Genomic DNA, 16,042 nt, shown 5'->3' with positions numbered 1-16,042 from the left:
GATCCTGGGGCCCCAAGAAAAGCTGGAAGAACAGAGTCCTGGAGAATGGAGGTGGCTCATAGCCAGAGGGATGGAAAGCCAGAAGATAGGGAGTTGAGATACACGGCAAGTGAGGAACCTGAGCTGCCTACCAGCTCTCGGTCTCACCAGGTCATTGCCTTCATTGTATGCCAGACTCGCCCAAGCCCCACCTCCTGAGGAGTATGTCTGTTGGTATATTCCTGTGGGGATAATGAGCACTGTGTTAGTAAACAGGAACACCTTTTTCAGTCAGTATGTTTCACTGAGACAGGATCTTTTACTTGGGTATGGTTTAAAAAAAAAAAAAATAGACTTGGCCCTCAGAGAAAAGGCACATTGGAAGCCTAATGACCCCAGAACCCATGAGAACTCACCTAACAAAGCTGTTAGCTGGCTCCCATATGTCCTATGAAACACGCACCCTAGAGTTTTTATAAAAGAATTTTCTGTATCAAATACTCAGATACTAGCACTAGAATTCCTAATGTGCACACACCTAAGACACTGAGAGCAAGCTACCCAAAAGATGAGCCAAAGTTTGTCAACACTGATGGTTCGAACTTTTTTATTAAATGCTGGGATTTTATTTCTGTTGTCACGTATTAGTCATGGTGGTGGAAGTGGGGCAGAGCTTGTGCAAGATCTTCCCACTTCACCTTATAGGAGCACTTGAATCTGGACCTTTGGCGGAAGCTAAGTTCCAGCCCCAGGGTCCCACTAGCTCTGGAAGATTGCCTTGGGTAAGCTCTTCAGGTTCCATTTTCTCTTTCCAGTAGGCAGGATGGACATAGACCCAAGACTGTCACAATGGCAGACCACTGCTGTTTGTCAGAAGGGTCAGAGGTCAAGTACCAGCTGCTTCTTTACCTACCCAGAATGAACATACCACTCATGTGGGACACTGCCTTCCCAAGGACCCAGTTCATCTGAGACTATATGTGGTCCAGTTCATAAGTAAAGGCATCCAGCATGCTGCCAATACTATGGTGAAATCAGCCTAGGGGCACCACCTCCCAATCCCTGGTCCTAAATGCCCTGCTCTTCCAACTCCTCTCCAACATGACCTGGATGCTCCCAGACATTTTCAGCTGTTATCCTGGTGATCCATGATCAGCTGCTGAATTGGAAGAGCAGCTCAAATATCTGAGAGTTTCACAACCTCACTCTGCCACACCTCTCCCAACATCCACAAACCTGCTGGGTGGCTTGCTCTTCTAAGTAGCAAGAGAACACTGAGGCCACACTGACATCCAGCAGGACACTAACCCAACCCAGATGGGCTTGCAGCAGATAGGACAGGGTGGCAATACAGACTGGTGGGCTGCCTCCCTGGACCTGCTACCAATAAGGGGACCATTTCACTCATGCTTCATTTCCTCATTGTTAGCTGGTTTATGCCACCCAGCTTAAGAGCCATAGACCTTGTTTCCTAGAGTTGGAATGGGGATTATTAATACCTAGAATGTTACTTAACAGGAATGGCTGGTACACCTTGGCTTCTCTTTATTTACAACATTTACTTTGTGTGTGTATATACATGCACATGCTGAGACATTTACCCTGGATATTACTGCCCCAGACCTTCCATGTTAATGGCAGTCTGTAGTCTAGCAGACCTTCAACTTAAAATATTCCCACCTTAACCTTAGTCTCCCATTACGTAGGAAAGGTGTCTACGACTTAGCCTGGATTTTGTTTTTAATTCTGTGTATATACCCACACTTCATGACAGTTTTATGTGTCCATAGACTCCTTGCATGGTAAATATGACCTTGAGGCTCCTGCCTCTACCTCCTGAGTCTAGAATATCAGGTGTTCTAGATTACAAGCATTAGTCACTTCACCAAGCTTACCATGAATTTTTATTTTGTTTGGGATGGGGTTCCCATCATGGAACTTGCTATGTAGACCACAGTAGTGTTGAAATTTGCTGCAGTCCTCCTGCCACAGCCTCCTGGATGCTGGAATTAGAGGCATAAAGCATGCCCAGTTCACCATATAAACTCTCCTTATCTCTAGACGACCCACATGCGTTGTATAGGCAGTAGTTACCAACTATTTTCAAGAGTACTGAGGCTTAAGTGTAAAGAGGCAAGTAGATAACCAACCAATGCAGAGGCTGGACACAAGGGCAGGGTCACACATACAGAAGACAGACTACACCAGGTCAGACTGACAGGAAGCAACACTAGTGATACCTGGGCTGGATGAACCCTTTACGATTCCTCTCCATGAAGATCAGGGCTATTGGACTGACCAATTGGTCCTTTATTTCCTGTGGCTGAAGATAACATTAAAAATCTAGAGATCCTAACACAAACTAAATGTGGTGGTGGTTGCGTTTAATCCCAGCGAGCAAGATGAAGAGACAGTTGAATTTCTTATTCCAGATCAGCCTGGTTACAGTGAAACCCCGTCTCAGAAACAAAACACACCTGCACCCAGCTTCAAAAGATACCTTAATCTCCCAATACGTCCTACTCGGACTTCGCCTGTACTGTTTCCCACATGCTCTCTGCGAACACCTTTCTTTCCAGCAGGTCCCCAACAGGGAGCTTTGAATTTGCCTAGATTGCCTTCCACTATGCGTGTGCTGAGTAAAGTGTCAAGGCCAGAGACGTACAAACTTCCCCCAGCGTACACATTCCTCCAGATGTCAATAAACTGAACAGCTTCCTTAAAGGGCTGGCTCCTTCCACCCCCTACTGTGGCCACAGGCTCTGCCTTGACACCTCTCTAAAGCTCCAGGTTCTAAGTCCCAGAGGTTCTACTGATGCTTCCAAGGCTATTCCGCAGCTCATTGGCGGTCCAATCAAGCTCTCTCTGATCACCACTCTCCCTGCAGGAGGTGCTGGCTCAGCCCACCGGTGGTATTCACAGCTTTCTGCTCCTCACTGCGGGAGCACGACTCGAGGCTAGGGTCCCAAACCAACCGAGGCCCAGACACCCAAACAGCCCTTGAATATCCCTTCACTCCACCACAGGGAGACCCATGCACCCGGACGGCCTACACCTCAACACTGACACTGAGACTTCCCTTCCATCCCTTTCCCGCCACTGTCACTCACCCTCTGACTACAGAGGATCCTGGAGAGATGTGTTAACCCCTCCTCCCCGCAGATCGAATCACCACCCGGCAGATACAGACTAGCTTGTTCACTAACAGAAGGCGGAACATGGTGCCACCTTCGCGCCAGGGGTCCCACCATCGAGAGCCCGACCACCAAGAAAGAAAGAGCGGCCCTAGGGCCAAAGTATATGGACTTCCGTCTGCACCTTGGCCATCTTGGTTGTGGGCATACAGTGCGCCTCCCCAACTGGCAGACTAATACAAAATCACGTCGGACTTCAACTGTGGAACTTCAGTTTCCTTTTTAAACAATGTCAATATGCTTACTTTCCCGCAAATCTTTTGGGATCACGGTGGGACACGGAGTTCATTCTATCAATGCATTTACTTAGCTCGGCGCTTTTAATCCCAGCACTAGGGAGGCAGAGGCTGGAGAGTCTCTGTGAGTTCGAGGCCAGCCTTGTCTACAAAATGAGTCCCAGGACAGCTAGATCTACATTGTGAGGTCCTGTCTCAAAACAAAAGTACGCTTACTATTTTCAGAGAATACAGGTTCGGTTCCTAGCGGTCACATAACGGACCCAGTATCCGGAGATCCGACCCGATGCCTTCCTCTGGCACAAACATGCAAGCAGGTAAAATAAAATTTAAAAAAGAAAGAAAAGAAGGAAAAAGAAAAAATCTAGAAGCAGCCAGGACAGCTGGAATTATAACGGTGATATCTTGTTTCAGAAACCAAAAGTTAATAAAAGGCCAGCAAGTTGGATCAGCTGGTAAAAGGACGTCCCACCAAGACTGAGTACGCGGGTGGTTTTCCCAGGAAGATGGGAGGAAGGAACAGACCCACAACCAAGTACTTTGCCCTCTACATCAGCGAGTGTGGGTTTCGAAGATGTTTTTCCATAACTCCACAGGGTGCGAATCTCACTCCACCCGCACTTATCCCGCATGACGGCGCCGCAGCGTGCGAGCGCATGAAAGAAGGAAACCATTCAGCTCTGTCAAGCACGGCATGTGCAGAACCGTAGCACCAGACAGACCCGAGCGACCCGCGACAGCGTTTCGGCTCCTGAGGGCTGGAAACACCAGAAATTGGAGGGGTGTGGTCCACAATGGAAGGGCCCCGCCCCGGAAGCCCGCTCCTGGGGCTAAGACCGTCAGCCCTTGTTCTTATATGGGCATCCGGAAATGCTTCGCGGCGCCGCCGTACGTCATTACACCCAAATTTAGCCAGGGAAGTCGGCCGGCTGCAGTGGCGGGAAGTCTGCCCACTGGCATGGGGGTGTTTCTTAAAGGGCCTGCAGAGCAAATAAATGAAAGGGGTTATTTGAACTTTTTTGCCCTTCTGCAACTAGAATCAATTTTTTGGGGGAAGTGCAAAAAGTGCAGAGTGGAACCGAAGTCTTACTCTCTTTTCCGTGTGTGTGTGTGTGTGTGTGTGTGTGTGTGTGTGTGTGTGTGTGTGTATCTGTTCTCTTGTACTGCATGGGACCGAGAATCGAACTAAGGTCTTTAGGCTTGGCAGCAAGTGGCTCTCTACCCACTGAGTCATCTAGACCCAGATATCTTTCTTGGAGTAATTCCGTACTCGAGGACGTGAAGGCAGAAAAGTGCTCTATTGACGGGAGAAGATCACAGGACCTAGGTTCATTGGACTTCAATGCAACTGAGTTGCGGAAAATTGGGAGATAGTCGGGGGAGGTGGTGGGTATCGGTGGCGACGGGGTAGCTCTCTCCAGAGCCAGCCAGTGTCGTCCGCGCCCACTTTCCACCCATGTCCAGAAGGTGGATGAGGAAGGGCTGTAGGCTTCAGTTGACCCTTTTGCCATGGCATAATCATTCGTTTAGTAAATATTGGTCAGGTGACTGCCTATTTCTACCTGGAAAACTGTACCTTCTATGGAGTGGAGGTGAGAATCAGAGACACTGAATAAAAAGAGAAAGTTAAATAGTGTAGTAACTGGCGTGTAGTAACTGCTTAATAAGTAGCAGTGTTTTAACTGTTCAGAAAATATTAATTAGCAGACTGGTAGGCAAGATGAACAGTGCCCTCGGGTAAAGTACCCCGGTCCCGGGTCTTCCCCACTGAGATTACCGCCCACTATCCGTCTCGTGGGTGGGCCTCATCGTCTGGCCCGCTAAGTTTGAGAACCCAGAACCTAGTGTCTCGGGGCGCAGTGGGGAAGTTCTTTCTTGCCGGTGTTTTAAGTCCTTTTTCCTTCGAAGCGTAAATCTATCCCTGTTACTTTAAGAAGTCTCTAGCCACAGTGGAAAGCCCGGATGAGGCCCTCTGATTGGGCGTGGCATTGAGTGACGTCATTCTTACTATATTAAGAGGGCTCCGGCTTGCTGCCCCCGCCCGAACGTCTAGTAGTGTAGCTGCTATTGTAAGTGTGTCGTCTGGGTGGCCACGCTCGTCTTAACTCATTCTCTGCTTAACTCTACACTCTCGTCGAACAAGCATGGAAGTACAGAAAGAGGCGCAGCGCATCATGACCCTGTCGGTGTGGAAGATGTACCACTCTCGCATGCAGCGAGGTGGCTTGCGCCTCCACCGGAGTTTGCAGCTGTCCCTCGTTATGCGCAGCGCTCGGGAACTCTACCTCTCCGCCAAGGTAGAAGCCCACCAGCCCGAGTTCCCGCCATCACCCAGGGCCCTTGACCCTCGCCTGCACCCACCGCGAGAAGCCGAAGCTGCAGTGGAAGCAGCGCCCCACGACGCCGAGCAGCCTCCGGAGCCCATGGATACGCAAGAGGAAGTGCTGCAAGTCCTGGAGACCCCAGCGCTCTGTGACCCGCCCCCCGCTAGAGTCAGCCGCAAGCGCCGGAGCAGCAGCGACTTGAACGATGGTAGTGACTCTGGACTGGTACCAAGCAAGAAGGCCCGTCTAGAAGAGGTGGAGGAGGAGGCGACGTCGGAGGTCCCAGATCGCCTGCCGCTTCCTCCCGCACAAACCGAAGGTGCCTTCCCTAACCTCGCCCGCGTCCTCCAAAGACGCTTCTCCAGTCTCCTGAACTGTGGACCCGCTGTGCCCCCACCAACGCCCCCCACGTGCGAGGCCAAGCCAGCCTGCCGCCCGGCCGACAATATGCTCAGCGTGCTGGTGCGAGCCGTGGTGGCCTTCTGAGGGATTACGAGCGGCGCCACCGGAGCCGACAACGCACACCCGAGGCGAAGGCCGGCGGGGACCCTGAAGAAGAGCCGCGGCCCGAGCTGCCGAGAGGCCAGGGGAAGGACTGAGGAGCTAGGGGCGCGGGCGCCTTCTCCCAGACGTGCGTCCACAGGTGCTATTAAAGGACTGTCCCTTGGCTTGGAGAAGGGACACCTGGATCTTGAATCTCAGGGGCGGACTCTCTAGGGGCCGGGTTGCCCTTTCAAGGCCGTTTCGCTAGCATTCGCGTTTCGGCCCCTACAAGTGGGCACGCTTGTGCAAGCGGTCAGAGTTGCGTCATGGGACAGACGCGGGTGCTTCCTGTTGCCTTGCGTGGGTGTGGGGCCTGGGAGGAGGCCAGGGTGTGGACCCGCCCTAGGGACTGGGAAGTGACTTGAGTCACCTCGCCCCCACAGGCTGCTGTGGGTGAGCCGGCCTTGGGCTGAGAGCCTGAAATCTTTCTGCGATCAGAGTTGAAGCGGCTGGAGACCCCCCGGACCATTCGGCCTGGACTGATCGCCTGGCGTGAACCACCCCGAGAAGGGTGGGCGACTGTTCGCAGTTAGTGTTGTAGACACGGCCTCTTCGGGCAAGAAAGAAAGAAAAAAAAAATTTAACCAGCGAGTTTAAGAAAGTCTGTTTACTTTTCCCACCGTGGGTTGTGTTTAACCCCCAACTACCTGGAGTTTTACAATGTCAGCTAGGAAAATAAAGACCATCGGTGTAAAACGCGCTGCTCGTCTGGCTTGATTCCCTGGTGGAGGAGGGGTGGGGTTAAGGGGTCAGGGCTGGCAGCCGCTCCCTAAGCCTCTGGAACTGGTTTGACTGGGTACGGAGCCAAGGAGGCCGGGCCCCATTTCTTTGCCACAAGTTTACCTGCAGTCGGTTAAGCTTACCCTGTGATTTGGGGGTTCCTTAGAAATTAAACTCTGGGGGATAGTGTAGAAAGCCTTAGTTTACAACGGTTGGGGAATATGGGGTGCAGTGTTAAAAGAATTTTTAATGATGGTGTTTCTCTTCATGCCCGGCCCCCGACCGGAATTGTGTAGGGTCCCCACGGATGGAGTGGCGGTGGCTGAACTTTGAACCTGCTTTCAGCCCCTTACACGATTTCTTAGAGTGGCCCAGTGAGTGCTAACTTCAGTTACCTATCTAGGAAATGAGCCTACGACGGGCATAGCGACTTGGAACAAAGGTGGACGGGTCTCTGAGTGCGAGGCCAACCTGGTCTACAGAACAAGTATCAGGGCAGCCAGGGCTACACAGAGAAACCCTGTCTTGTAAAAAAAGAAATGGGCCCATAAACCACTTCCCCAGAACACTTAGTTTTTAACAATGTTAACGCTGATGGTTCACGTTTAATTTCATCGGAGTTTAGTGTGTTTCTATCTTTCTTTTTTTTTAGTCCGGTAGGATGCTGGGTGCCTTTAAATCCCAGCAAGAAAGGCGCGCGAATCTCCGAGAAGCCAGCCTAGTTTCCCACCCAGCTGCGAGTTACCGGAACAGAATCTCTCTGACTTTGGTTTCCGACTAGCTTTAGGCAGAACCTGGGGATGAGGGTAGGAGGGAGCTTGAGGCCCTAAGGACAAAGGAACCGCAGGTGCGGGAAGCTCCAGGAAAGCGCAGGACAGCTGTCCCCGCCTCCTCTGGCCTCTCTTGACCCCAGGGCTGAGGGCTGTATGGAGGGGATTGCCTCTAGAAGATCCCTGCCCCCAGCTTCTCCCTCCCTCCTAGAAAGTAAGGATTCAGCGCTACCAGGAGACCCAGCCGAGCCTCTCAGGGCTGATAACTCACTGAAAACGTGGAGGTTCCCTAGCGCTGCCCACTTTTGTCTAAACCCTCGAGTTCTCCTGGGGACTTGGACACCGAAACATGGCCAGGCCTGGGAAGTCCCTGGTGACTAGGGAGGGGGCCTCAGTATACATCCTGTCCCAGGAACCGAGGGGGCCCTTCCTTCCCAGGGAAGTGGCTTGTCCAACCCATACCAAGACTTCCGGTGCCGCAGCCACTGTAGGGTGAGGACTGAAACCAAGTCCTCAACACATGCACACATTCTCTTGGGGCTGAATGAACTACAGGAAAAACTGCCACAGTCACAGCGTGTACTCCAACACTTGAGAAGATAAAGCAGGAGGATTAGTAAATTCAAGTCCAGCATGGGCTACAGTGAGTCTGTCTCATAATAAAACAAAATTAAATAGGGTGGATGTGGTGGCCTCCCGGAAGTTTAATGTCATTCTTAACTCTATAGTTCGGAGCCAACTTAGATTCCATGGGACCTCGCAGCCACATTATTACTGAGAGAATGCTGGGTGGGTAACACTGGCAGTTTGAACAAAACTGCCCACTTCCAACCCGTTCTGAGAAAGCCACTGAGTCATTAAACAGCCTTGATTCAGAAGCCAGCAGTGCTGAGGGAGGTGCTGAAGCCTGGCTTCCATCTTCAGAACACAAAAGAAAAATCCAAGACAGTGTCTACAAGGTCTGGGATCAGCTCATAGGTTTCACTACAGGCCCTCTGTTTATTTGCTGTGGAGGTGTACATGTGCACACTATGTTTTATGAAATGCTGTCTCTTATCCCCCAGGCTATCCTAGAACTTTAGAAGGATGACCTCAATCTGGGCCTTCTCCCTCCTGTGGTTAAAGTGCTCCGTCCGGGGGATGGAACTCAGACCCACTACTATTCAGACACTCTGTCCACTGACCTATCTCCACTCAAATCCAAACTGTGCAATTCTAAATGGATAAAACCATTACCCTTACTAGTTTCAAAGTCTCCCAACCCCATTAACACTCTTTCATTCCTCTCCCCAGCCTCCAGCCACCAAGAGGAGCCTACTTTGGATCTTGCCTATTGTAGACCGCTCCTGTAAGTGGAACCATCCAGGGTGGAACTGGTTTATGTCAGGCTTCTTGCTGTCCGAATTATGTCTGCCAGGTTCTTCAGTGTTGTGGTACTTAAAAGGATCACTTTCCTCTTCTGTATCTTCATAATATTCTTATGTATAAGGTCCACATTGCTACTCACCTACCTGCTGGTAGATATTTAGGTCATCTCTACCGTGACTGTTGAGAATGTGCTCTTAGGCTCAAGAGTCCGTAGGAATGTCTATCTTCAAATCTTTTAAAGATTTGTTTTTATAAACTTTAAAAGTTTTTACATTTTATTTTACATGTATGAGTGTATGGCCTGCATGTATGTACATGCATCACTACATGTGTCCCAGGTGTCCTCAGATTCCCTGTAACTGAAGCTATAGATGGTTTGTGAGCAGTCATGTTAGTTGTGGGAATTGGACTCCCCATCATCTGAAAGAACAGCTAGTGCTCTCAAAGGCTTAGCTGTGGTGAGAATTTTGGAATATTGGTTTCTTTTAAAAAACACAGAAATATTTTAAGACTGTGTTTTTGTTTTAATCCCAGGTGTGGGATACAGGGCTGCTTCAGCTCTGCCTATGACTTGCTCGGAGCTCTAGCAGGGGTGTGATTCCCACAGCTGCAGACAGTTTCTGTGAATGTGTGATGTTAGGAATTCTGGGGGCTTTTTAGAAAGTATATGAATTCGAGGACCTGAGAGGCAGAGTGGCTTGCTGGATGTTGTTGGCCATAGCTTGTTAGGTAGTTGTGCACAAAGAAAAAAAAAAAAAAAAGCAGGAAGAAGAAATTAGATACCCTGAAGGCAAAGATCAAACCTACTCCAAGGAACTTGACACCCTAATCATCAGGAAGTAGTCTTAAGGACCCCTGGCGTTATTCAAGAATCTCTTTCCTTCCCAATCTATCTTTTTTCCTCTTCTATGGAGTGTTAGGGGGTTGAATGGGTGGCAAAGGGGTAGAAGAAAGAACACACAGAATAGCAAAGACTTGCTACACTGAGCCATCTCTCCAGTCCCTGCCTCTGGTTTTTACAGGGCTAACAAGGTGGCACATCAAGAAAGAGACTCTGCCAGCAAGCCCAAGTACCCGAGTTCCAACCCCAGGACCTGTTTTCTTTTCATCTCCGCATGTCCTCACACATAAACATACACATTCAGTGTTTGCAGGTCAGGCAGTGCGTGCTCAGAGTTCTGAGGACAGTGTGTAGGCCTCAGCCCTCACCTTCTACCACTGAGTCAATTCTGGGCAGAGAACTCCTGTCTTTTTGTTTATTTGGTTTGGTTTGGTTTTTCGAGAGACAGGATTTCTTGTATCCCTGGCTGGCCTGGGACTTGCTCTGGAGACAATACTGGCCTTGAATTTGCAGAAATCAGCCTGCCTCTGCCTCCTGAGTGCTGGGATTAAAGGTGTGTACCACTGCAACCTAGCATGGAATTTGTCCTTAGAAACTGAGCCACTTAGCTCGACCCTTCTTTTTTTTTTTTTTTTTTTTTTGTTGTTGTTGTTGTTGTAACAGGATGTCACAAAGCACAGGTCCAAAACTGTGTAGCCAATAATGACCTTGACCTTCTTCCAGCCTTACGGTTGGCCCTCACTGTGGACGTGTCTAGGTGGGACTCTATCTACAGAGACGCCGGCTTCTGCAGCTCACTACTTCCCTGTCCTGACCCTTTACCTCCTTATGTTAAGCTCAGCTCAGACTGCAAAGGTTCAGGAAGTGATTAAGAACAATTTAAAAGCAATCATTAATAATGAGCACTTTGGGGCTGGAGAGTTGGTACCCAAGTCCCTGGAAGGCAGCTCACAATGGTCTTTATCTCATTTTAGGATTCCATGCCTCTGACCTGCACATACATGAAAACAGACACACGTGCACATAATTTAAATATAATAAGTATCTATTCATCTCAGAATGCAAAGTTGCTTTTGGTGAACTAATGATCAGGGTGCAACCTTGAGATTTGTCCTTTTTTATGTTTTCTTGGGTGTTTGTTATTGTGTTTTGCTTTTTGAAACAAGCTATTCAGTCACAGTGACTATAACTTCTGACTTCGGAGATTAAAGACGAGCCCTTATTGGTTTGGTGTTTTTCTTGTAATAATTGTTTTTTGTTTGTTTGTTTGTTTGTTTTTTGTTTTTGAAAAATAAAGCTCACTGTGTGGCCCCAGCAGACATGAAACTCTTACATAGATCAAGGTGGCCTTGATCTTGGGAGACTATAGGTTGGCTACTGCTCTCAATTCTGGTGTCCTTTTGTTTTGTAATGGAAGTGGGGTGTCATGTGGCCCAGTGTAGCCGAAAATTCACTATGTAGCTGAGGATGAAATTCAACTTATTTTCCCCTTTCAGCCTGTCTCTGCTTTCTAAGTGATGTGCTTTATAAAGCCAAGGATGTGTTTTGTACAGCGTTCTATAGTGTGGTGAGAGGGGGTGCCTCGGCGTGCCCATGCAAAGGCATCCCTCCCCTTACCGAGGTCTACTCTACAACAGTTTATCTGGGGGCATGGGAAGTGGGGTTGAGAAGGGAATAGAGGTAGAGGCTGGCCAGAAACAAGTTGTGAGAGAAGGGGAAGGGGGACAGGGAGGGAAAGGAAGGGAGGGTCAGAGAAAGAAAACAGGCAGAGATTCAGAGGCACTGGGAGGACAACCAGTCCCCTTAATAGGAAGCCAGGCCTACCTGGCTGTCGCTAGGTAACTGTTGGGCGGAGCGAAGAAGGAATGCCAACACTAAGTACTAGGAGTACAGGTGTGACCAAGACCAGAAATGCTAGGCAAGTACTTTATTCATTGACACATCTGGCCCTCTCTTAGCTCTTAATGTTCATGAGTAGTCAGGGATGGAACCCAGAACCCAGGGCTTCCCACATTCAAAGTACACCCCCAGCCTCCCAATCACCTTTTAATTTACTTTTTTGAGATCTTGGTTTGCTATATTGGCTTACTAATTACTAAGTGTCTCTGAGCCACCGTGTAGCATAAAGAGTCCCTGGTCCCTTCTGCCTCAGCTTTCCTAGTTAGCTGGGATTACTGGTACCCAGTCATTACACCAGTTTGATATTCGTTTTAATCACTATTGTTTCATGTGTGTATGTGTGCCTAAGTGTGTGTGTGTGTATTCACTATGCACTTGCCAGAGCTCTCAGAAGTCAGAAGCCGTCAGAACCCCAGAACTGAAATAAAAGGTGAGACAAACCCATGTCCTTATCAGTAGCAGTAATTGCTGAGCTCTTAACTCTCCCAGCTCCTTGGTGTTCCTTTGTTTTGTTTTTCTGAGACAGGGGCTCTCTATGTAACCTGTTTCTGCCTCCCAAGGGCAGGGGCTAAAGGCATATGCCACCACTGCCCATCTTTTTTAATATTACTTTTGTCTTAATAAATGAGGAAAATGAGGCCCTGGGAAGATCTCCAGGCAAGATACCAAGGGAACAGACATGTCGCCCCCCACCCCCAACTCCTGCAGGTTTCAATGGACAGATAGCATCCAAGTCAGCTTCTGAAGCCTGGGAGGGGCAGACCACAGGTCACGACTAGTCTGAAGCAGGAAGTGTCCAGACCAGTTTCCAGGGCTCTTGGACTCTGGCAAGGTCCACTGCCCTGAGGCAGGGAGGCTGCAGAACCTGGTTTAGCAGTTCGTAGGGTGGAGCCCGGACTTGACTCTGGGAGGAAACAGAGGCGGAGTTCCGGAGCTCGCTAGCCTAGCCGACCAACTTGGGGGAGGGAGGGGCTACGTCAATCAGAGACAGGGTAGGACCTGCAAACCTTGCCCCTGCGTGCAGTAACCTGCTTCTTCTGGAAACTCCTAGCCTCTGCCTCCGCGAGGACCCGGGGATTCCCCACGCCCAAGCGCGCCACAAGGTCGCGAGAAAGGGCTCTATTGCAGCTCGGGAAGAAGGACCTGGGGCTCCGGGCTGCCAAAGGTGGAACAGACAAGCTTGCAGGAGCATGTGGCTCAGATGCCTCACGTTGGTTTGAATGCGACTAACGCTCCTGCCAGTATCTGGAGAACTCCAGAATGTCACACCTGTGTCCGGGGAAGGCCTATGAAAGTTTACCCAGTCGCTTGTTAAATAGAAGTTGAGTCTCCACAAAATCGTAAAGAGGGAAGCAAAACCCACACACATCCTGCTTTCTGCCTGGTCCTTGCAGGAGCTTACTTCTCAGCTCAAGTCCCCTTCCCGCGCCCCTCTTTTTCCTACAGCTTTCAGTTTCCTGGCCTGTGGGTCTCAAAGCCACCCCTCCTCCCGGCTAAGAATTTGGGTATTAGGCGACCCCTCCCCCAGGGCCCTGCCTTTCTAGCCGGCCGCCACCCAACTGGCACCAATTAATTTCCTCCCCAGTCCGTCCGCTCACATCTGGCCGCCAGCTGCTCGCCCTAGCCCTGCGGGTCTCTGGGGGTTCCCAGAGACGCTCGCAGTTCTTTCCCTGAGCCCACCCACGAGCCCAGGCCACTCCACCGAGTCAGCAGATTCGAAAAGGCTTCCAGATCTCTGGTGTAAAGATCTGAAGTCCGATCCCAAGAGGAAGCACGAAGCTTTCAGACCCACAAATGTTCGGTGTGGGGAGGAAGAAGGCAGGTTCTACCAGGTACCTGAAAGCCACAGACCAAAACCTTCTGGCTTCCAGATGGGAAGTGGGGGAGGGTTCCTCCAACTCATCAGCTCCCTAGGTCCCTGAAGTGACAACCGTGTACCCCAACCCCCACACCCCGCCTCCCCTAGCCCGCTCTTGGCTGCCGAATTTCCTTTTCCTGTTTGCCCTCCCCAAGGGTTGGACTGGAGAGAGCGCCGGGCCCCTTTGAAGGGGTTCCTGGGAGGGTCTTCCAGGAAGAGGGGGAGGGGACAGCCTGGAGAACAATAAGACCTCTGTGGCTGGCCTGTGGGGCGCCAGTTGCATCCTGTTAACCCTTGCCTCATGTGGCAGCATTGGGGGAACCCCTTCAAGGCTTGGCCTCTTTGGGGAGGGTGCTCTTCTATATCTGATTTGTAAAAGTGTTCAGGACAAATACGCCCTCGGTTAACTGGTTTCCCCTTCGTAGCTTCGAATAGGAATGCAAGTCACACTGGACTGGGTTTGTAGCCTGAGTTTCAGTGCAAAAATCGGGACCTTTTATCCCAAAAGGCCAGGCCCAGCCACCTGTCTCAATATGCCAATCAAACTAATGAGAGCTGGCCCATCGTGCTTAGTGTGCAAGCGTATGGACCTGAGTTCAAATCCCAGTACAAGTAAAAAGCAGGGTATGGCTGGGCAAAAACAGGGCAGAAAATCTGCATTGCTGTGGGGAGTGGACACATGATGATCCTTGGGACTGACTGGTAGCCAGCCTAGCTGAAGGTTCTTGTGAGAGAGACCATTTTAAGAAAATAAGGCCAGGGTGATAGATCAGGACACTCTAGTCTTTGAGTGGTTTGAACATACACCGCACGTGGAGAAGGGGTTTAATTACCTCACTGAAATGAAGGGTCCTAGAACCCTAAATTCATCTGAGATTAGACAGGAGCCACCAGGCCCAGCGGATTAAATACAGGAAAAACTGAGGCAGGAACTGGGGCTGTCCCGGTCCTTATTACTAGAGCCCAGTCCGCAGTGGTGACATGTCAAGCCCAGTGTCGAAGGCTACATCAAGGGCAGCAGGTGCTTGTGTCTCAGGTCCAAGTGCTCAGATCAGAGAGCGAAGCCAAGGCACCTTGTGAACAAAAGAAAAGCAGGGATTTCAAAGATGGCTCAGAAAAGGGCATCAGATGTTCTCCTAAAGGGCATGGCTCACTTGCTGGCCCACAATTACCAGTAGCTCTAGCTCTAGGGGAATCTGTCGCCCTCTTCTGGACCTCAAGGTTGCCTACACTGACTGCAAAAAGCCACCCACAGACACACATATACAATCTGAAAATCTCAACACAGCAGATCTCTATGAGTTTAAGGCCAGCCTGGTCTACATAGCAAATTCCAGATCAGACAGAACTACATAACAGAGAGACCCTGTCTCAAAAAAAGGTAAAATTGGGCACAGTGGTACCACCTCTAATCCCAGCACTCAGGAGACAAAGGCAGGTGAACCTCTAAATTTTAGGCCAGCCTCATCTTCAGAGCCAGTTCCAAGCCAGCCAATGCTACATAGGGAAACCCTGACTTAGAAGCCTTTAAAATAAAAAGTCTGGTCTCCAGAAATTCCTGATCCCTTCTATAGCCCAACTCCCACCCTCCCAAACTCTCCATTTCACTAACTAGGACACAAAGCCTCACCCAGAGAAGAACTTAGGGTTCAGTCATGTGAGGCAAGCAGCTAGAGAGGGGGCGCCGCCCCTCCTGCTCATCAGTAACTGCAATGGCTTTCGATCACCCTCATACTGAAAATGCACTGTAATCGTCTTTCTAACAGCTACAGTATGAGACCTTGTCAACAATAACCTATCTCTCAGAAAATGCTGTTTATTCCTTCCCTCAGTGCTGAGGGTAAATCTCTGTCTCCCACTAGCCAGTCACATGGGATGCCTAATACTTTAATCCCAGCATTCCAGAGGCAGACAAGCATGGTCATTGTCATCTGTGTGATCAAGTTCCAGGCTAGCAGACATAGAGACCTGTTAAAAAAAAAAAAAAAAAAGAATCCAAGCTAAAAACACCAGCAGTTGAGATGGTTCCGTGGCTTAGAGTAGGTTATTCTTGCAGAGGGTCTAACTCTCAGCAATCTCAAGGTGGCTCACAATTGACCGGAAAACTCGTTCCTGGAGATCCAATAGCCTCCTCTGACTCTGAGGGTCAGGAATATGGTAGATGGGAGCTGGAAAGATGACTCAGCAGTTGGGAGCATTAGCTGCTCTTCCAGAGTCCTGAGTTCAATTCCCAGCAACCACATGGTGGCTCACATCCATGTATAAAGGGATCTGGTGCCCTGTCCTGGCATGTAGGTGTACATGCAGATA

At 49.9% G+C, this 16,042-nt stretch overlaps 1 protein-coding gene across 1 annotated transcript; it reads left to right on the top strand.

Annotated features, from left to right (window-relative positions):
- The first annotated feature begins 5,462 nt into the window (after window positions 1–5,462).
- IER2 (immediate early response 2) lies at window positions 5,463–6,958 on the top strand. Its single transcript, XM_080937449.1, has one exon. The coding sequence runs from the start codon at window positions 5,554–5,556 to the stop codon at window positions 6,217–6,219; it is 666 nt and encodes a 221-aa protein (XP_080793575.1). The 5' UTR covers window positions 5,463–5,553; the 3' UTR covers window positions 6,220–6,958.
- The last annotated feature ends 9,084 nt before the right edge of the window (window positions 6,959–16,042 follow it).

The sequence above is a fragment of the Micromys minutus genome (assembly GCF_963924665.1).
Source record: "Micromys minutus genome assembly, chromosome: 24".
NCBI lineage: Eukaryota > Metazoa > Chordata > Mammalia > Rodentia > Muridae > Micromys > Micromys minutus.
This window is presented reverse-complemented; position numbering and strand designations above follow the sequence as displayed.